Source organism: Sphaeramia orbicularis, chromosome 9, assembly GCF_902148855.1.
Source record: "Sphaeramia orbicularis chromosome 9, fSphaOr1.1, whole genome shotgun sequence".
NCBI classification, from domain to species: Eukaryota; Metazoa; Chordata; class Actinopteri; order Kurtiformes; family Apogonidae; genus Sphaeramia; species Sphaeramia orbicularis.
In genome coordinates, this window is record NC_043965.1 from 48377128 (window position 1) to 48383148 (window position 6021).

Consider the following 6021-nt stretch of genomic DNA (forward strand, 5'->3'; position numbering starts at 1 on the left):
AAGAGGATGAATGAGCATCAACTGTGCCTTGAGTAGAATCAGCAGGGCCTTTATCTTCTGCACATGCATGGTGTGAAGCACATTTATATTTGTTAGGGTAAAAAATACATTCAGGATATTTGCAAATCTCTGATGTGTGCGTGAAACTTTCATGCACAAGCCTTAAGCACAGATTTCTAAATATGCCCTGTTTATGAATGAAGCCCAGTGAGAGAAGTGTGTTAATCATTTTTAACATAGAAGAAAAGTGTATGAACTATTTGAACCACTCAAGAGTAATGAAGAAAAATCAGTATGTTATAGGGCACAGGTGTCAAACATGTGGCCCGGGGGCCAAATCTGGCCCGCTAAAGGGTCCAATCCGGCCCGTGGGGTGAATTTGTGAAATGCAAAAATTACACTGAAGATATTAACAAACAATGGTGTCAAAATCATTTTAATTCAGGTTCCACATACAGACACTTACAGTCCAGTTAGATTTTAAGTGGGTCAGACCAGTAAAATATTATCATTATAACCTATAAATAATGACAACCCTAAATTCTCTTTTTGTGTTTTTTTGGTGTAAAAAAAGTTCAATTACATCAAAGTGTTTACATTACCAAACTATACTTTTACAAAAAATGTGACTAACCTGAACAAAAATGAACAAACGGAAATGTCTTCAGAAAAGTAAATGCAATTTTACCAATATTCTGCCTGTTACTAAATGTTTTGTGCAATTGTAATGCACGTGTGTAAATGATAAACTGATAAAACAAGGCAGAATATTGTTAAAATTACACTTGTTTTTCTTAAGATGATTCAGGTTGTTCATGTTATTCAGATTTTTAAGGAAACGTAGATGTAAACCTGATCATGATATAATTTTACTTTTTTCCACTGTTATTATTTACTGATCTGGCCCACTTGAGATCAAATTGGGGTGAATGTGGCCCCTGAACTAAAATGAGTTTGACACCCCTGTTATAGGGCATTAACAGAAAAGCCGGTTTGTCGATGCGTCGACGTCCGTGGCACAAGTTGACATTACTTTGTTGGAGTCAACTAGTCGTGTGTTATTCTCTCTCTCCCTTCCATCACACGACAGCGCAAGCCTTCATTCAGCGCATGTTGATACTCTCATCTTTCTACATGAAAACATGGAGCGCAAGGTAGTGATGCGCAGATCAGCAGACCCAGGTCGGGTTGGTGCGGGTCCAAAAAATTTCCCTTTATTTGTGGGGCGGGTCAGAAAAATTGCACTAAAATGGGTTGAAAGAAAAAAAAAAAAACCTGATTCACGCATCACTAGCGCAAGGCCAAGACTGAAGGAAGAAGACGACTTAGAGTAGGAACTAAACTGACTGTGATCTAGAAAAACTATGGTCTAAATAATGTTCTGTGAACCATGGAAGCACCACCAATACTGAATAATAATGTGGACAGCCAGTGTGTTTGGATTATTCTGTTCATTTATCTCATGAAGACAATGCGCTCTTTTCTCAAACATGCTGTGCGTCTTTTCTGCTGCTGTCTGAACCTTTTCCACCTTTATGTTGTTCACTTACATTTAAAAGAAAATTCAAGGTGTTAGCCTATGTTTTGTTTTGGTTAAATGTCTGAGAAGGACTGTTGATGCTTGTGTCTTTCCAGTTTTTTATTCTGCTCTTTACTGTACATTGTTAATATTCCAGTGGACGTTAGTACAAGTTGCTCATTGTTGAACGGCTGTGTGTCTGTGTTGTTCCTCCGCTGTCAGTGTGATGACGTCATCATAGGACTAGTCGACCTGACTTCGACTTTATTACCTCCACCAAGGAGGTTATGTTTTTGCCAGGGTTTGTTTGTTTGTTTGTCTGTCCGTTAGTGTGCAACATAACTCAAAAAGTTATGGACAGATTTGGATGAAATTTTCAGGGTTTGTTGGAAATGGGATAAGGAAGAAATGATTAAATTTTGGTGGTGATCGGGGGTGGGGGGGCCCACGGGGGGGCCACTGATCAGCCTTGGCGGAGGTCTGCGCTCTCAGAGTGCTTCTAGTTGACAAATAAGTCGATCTGAAAAAATCTGAAGTCACTAATGTCGTAGTTTGTTATGAGCGTGAGTTTAGGTGTTGATTTCTTATTTCGGTTCAATCCCCAGGTGTCCAGTCACAGTCGCTCAGGCAGCCTCGATGGCAGCTGTTCAGTGTATGAGAATGAGGCTCTGCTGGCCAGCCTCCAGCAGAACCACCTCCATCAACCCACCACCACCAACAACAACCAGCACCAGAATCTCCTCCCCACTCCAAAGAAGACCCAGAATGGACCCCTGAACAGCTCCAGCTACAGCACTAACCTCGGCCTGAGCGCCAGCCTCTACAACAGCCTCAACACACTGCTGAGTCAGGCTCACAGTAAACAGCTCCCTGATGAGCTGACGCGCCCCAACTATGGGAACAACCACGGATCCCCTCGACCGCTCAATGATTCCATCCACCCATTGAGCAGCAGGGCCAGCACACTGCCACAGAAGCCCAGCAACAGTGAGTTTACTGCAAACGCACTGTGTATTCCAGTATTCCAACACAACTAGTTCAGGAAGTTAGTTGTTTTCTTTTCCCTGTTTTGTTTGGCTTTTTTGCCCAATCATTTACGGCTTTAGCTGGAACACTCAGAATTTAAAGTGTCAGATCTTTACATCTTTCTTGAAGAATCCTGCAAAATGTGATAAGTGGACTACAGCCCAGTGGGCCTACACAGTGTGAAGGAAATCTGCAAATGTCAGATAATTAGAGACTATATAAGAAGAGGACAGAGACACTGTGAACTTTCTTGTAGTTTGTATGTTGCCGTTTTAAGCCTAGAGTTTGTGTTTTGATCAGCTAGAGAAGTCTAAGCAGTGATGGCAGCCTTTGGTTTTTGACAGCTTAGATGATGTTTGGGCTCTACCTTTTTGGTAAAGACTGATGATGAATGTGGTATTCATGTGCGTGTCATGATGACATATACAGGGTGGGGAAGCAAAATTTACAATATTTTGAGGCAGGGATTGAAAGACAGTGTATGACCAATTAGTTCATTGAATGTCATGAGAATTTATTTGCCACAAGAAAATTTACATAATAGAAAATGTTTTTATTCTATGTGTCCTCCTTCTTTCTCAATAACTGCCTTCACACGCTTCCTGAAACTTGCGCAAGTGTTCCTCAAATATTCGGGTGACAACTTCTCCCATTCTTCTTTAATAGTATCTTCCAGACTTTCTTGTAATAGTTTTGCTCATAGTCATTCTCTTCTTTCCATTATAAACAGTCTTTATGGACACTCCAACTATTTTTGAAATCTCCTTTGGTGTGACGAGTGCATTCAGCGAATCACACACTCTTTGACGTTTGCTTTCCTGATTACTCATATGGGCAAAAGTTTGTGAAAAGGTATGGATAATAGTGTTAGGTATGATTATGACATCAATATATGTTTGGTTTCAAAACAATTGACGTAATGCCTGCTGAGAAAAAGCAACTAAATGTTCATTGTAAATTTTGCTTCCCCACCCTGTACATGTACAAAAATTTAGAAAAGTGTCCCAAAAATCATGTTGAAATTGACTGGGGACCAACTGCTATTGTCAGATCTCAGAAAAGTCATTTATTTGACATGGCTTAAGCACAGCATCCAAGCCATTTTATGCATCACCTCTGTCTTCTAATGTTAGGGAATGTGGATGGGTGAGCTGATCCTAAACACTGTCTTACTGACATGTTAGAGTCATTTATTATCTACTACAGCAGAGCTCCTTGTTTGAAAAAATATGTCAACAAAGAGAAGCCCTGTAAGTCTGAATAAGGCACCCAGAGAGCTGTCAATCACACGTCAGTCTACGCTCAAGATGATTGACAGTAGAGCCCTAAGATCTTATGGAGCCATAACTCACAGAAGTAAACCTGTACAATTATTGGATCAAAACAAAGCAAAAATGACCATTACAAGTGGCTGCTTCTAGTCTCCCAAAACCTGCAGTTCCTCAGTTGTCCACTTGAGGCTGGTTTTGAAAGCTATCAAAAAAAAAAAAAAAAAAAAAAAAACAAGAAACAGAATGGTGATGACCATCTTGACTTCAAAATGGGCAACCTACAAACCAAAGAGTGAGTTGACTTAGAACAAGATAGATGAATGAAACCCGTGAAAACCTTGGTCATATCATATTTTAGTGAATATATCAAATAAACATCCAAAACCCTGACCATTGTCATAACTATCTCTGTTTCTGTCCTTGCAGCAGACTTCTGCCCACCTTTGAACAGACAGTCCCTGGGCCCCTGGAGGTCAGAGGTTACAGGGGACAGTCTTTATGAGGATGACTACTCGTCTCCGTCGCTCACACCCCTCCTCCCTCCACAGGCTTACCTCTCTCTGGAAGGACAGAACGGGGAGGAGGGAGGCGAGGAGAACATCGTTTATCTCTGAGAAGATCAATACAAGCTGCCTGATATTTAACTGGATCCATAAATGATACCTGGTGTTGTCCGGCTGTATCTGTGTGTGTGTTTCCACCCAGATAATCAGATAAGTGACTGTTTGAGGGAAGGAATTCTACACAGATGAACGCAGTGTATCATTTTCTTCCTACATGATCAAACCATTGTGCCTTTTTTCCAAAAAAGCTCTTTGTACAACAGCTTTTTACTTTTTACTCTTAATAACATCATGTATAAATCAGTGTCGGAAGTTAAACTTGATTTTTTTTTTTTTTTTTTAAGTATCTGTTGCACCTGTTAAATGGCAGAGGTACTTAGGTGCCAAAATACTGGGCTCTAAAGCAACAGGAACTAATAACAGAATAAGAAATATTGGTATTATTTTACCATGAGCACTTAAAATAAAATGGAAATATTAAGAAGCCAATTGAGCCCTTCCCAAATCGCTGTACAGCTTAAATTGATATTTATAAGGATTTGTGAGCAAAAATATGCTGACATGATTGTATAGATGTTGAATATATGTATAGTTTTCTGGAAAGGCTACCTATGCACACATTATTGTAAGAGGAACAGAATGTTCCTGTCCTTTGTTTCTCACTGAAGTGCCAAAATCCTGCTTTCTGATAATGTAAGAAGTGATTTCTGTAAAGAATGTGTATCTTCTTTTCTCGTAATTTATTTAAAGTCAACTGCTTCATGCACTGTCAACATTAATATTTTATTTGCTATGTATAATCTCTGTAATCAGAACTGTGCTGTGCCATATTAATATCATGCTGCATATAAAAACACTTTGATGCGAAAAGACTGTGTGTTGACAGGGGTTTCTACTTCTGTGTCATGATAAAAGGAAAACTGTGGTTGACACTTAAGCTCACACCTCGTGGGGTTTTGAGTTTCACTTTTATGCAACAGTGTGTGAGTTTCACAACCTACTTTCCCTCTCATTTCTTCTCTGCTCATACTTCACATCTGTCCTGGCAAATCCAGATCCCGTGTTGAGCTCTAATGCAAAGTTTGGTCATACTAAGGATACATCTGTAGGAGACCTGGGACACATTAGTGCACATTCTTCCACTTGTAGAGTGTAGAAAACTGAGCCATAAAAGATAGAAAAGTTACAAGGTCAAAATTATGTAAAAGATATAGCAACAGAATGATATAAGATGAAATAAGACAGGAAATTCAAAAGACAATAACACTGGGTTACAAAAAAATGTTTTTTGCAAGTTGTCTAGGTTTTTTCAACTGAATTAGGACTATTTTGCACCGCTAAATCCAAAAATGACATCTGTTTTTCTCAATCAGGTCAGGGTTTTTTTTTGCTAATTTGATTTTGAAAAATTTGATCTTCTCACAAAATTGATTTCATTTTTGTGACTTTATCAGTTGATTTTTTATATAGTTCTCACCCAAAATAGGGTTTAAGAGAAAAAAAATCATTTTCTAACAGGATTCCTGTTAGGTACAATGGTGTATTCACCGCAGATGTAGCAGATTACGTCAGGCTTATTTTTGCAAGATCTTCTAGTCAAAGCCATTTCATTCACCTGTAATATTAAAAAAAAAACAATCAG

The 6021-nt window shown here is 39.0% G+C and overlaps 1 protein-coding gene across 4 annotated transcripts in view; it reads left to right on the forward strand.

Annotated features, from left to right (window-relative positions):
- Positions 1-5247, forward strand: part of LOC115425180 (rho guanine nucleotide exchange factor 28-like) — a 105405-nt gene extending 100158 nt beyond the window's left edge. For all 4 annotated transcript variants that reach the window (XM_030142558.1, XM_030142559.1, XM_030142560.1 and 1 more), the window contains 2 exons: positions 2125-2506; positions 4243-5247. In XM_030142558.1, coding sequence (XP_029998418.1) covers positions 2125-2506; positions 4243-4430 — 570 coding nt within the window. In that variant the 3' untranslated portion in view covers positions 4431-5247. The remainder of the gene's footprint in view (positions 1-2124; positions 2507-4242) is intronic.
- Positions 5248-6021: the final 774 nt, after the last annotated feature.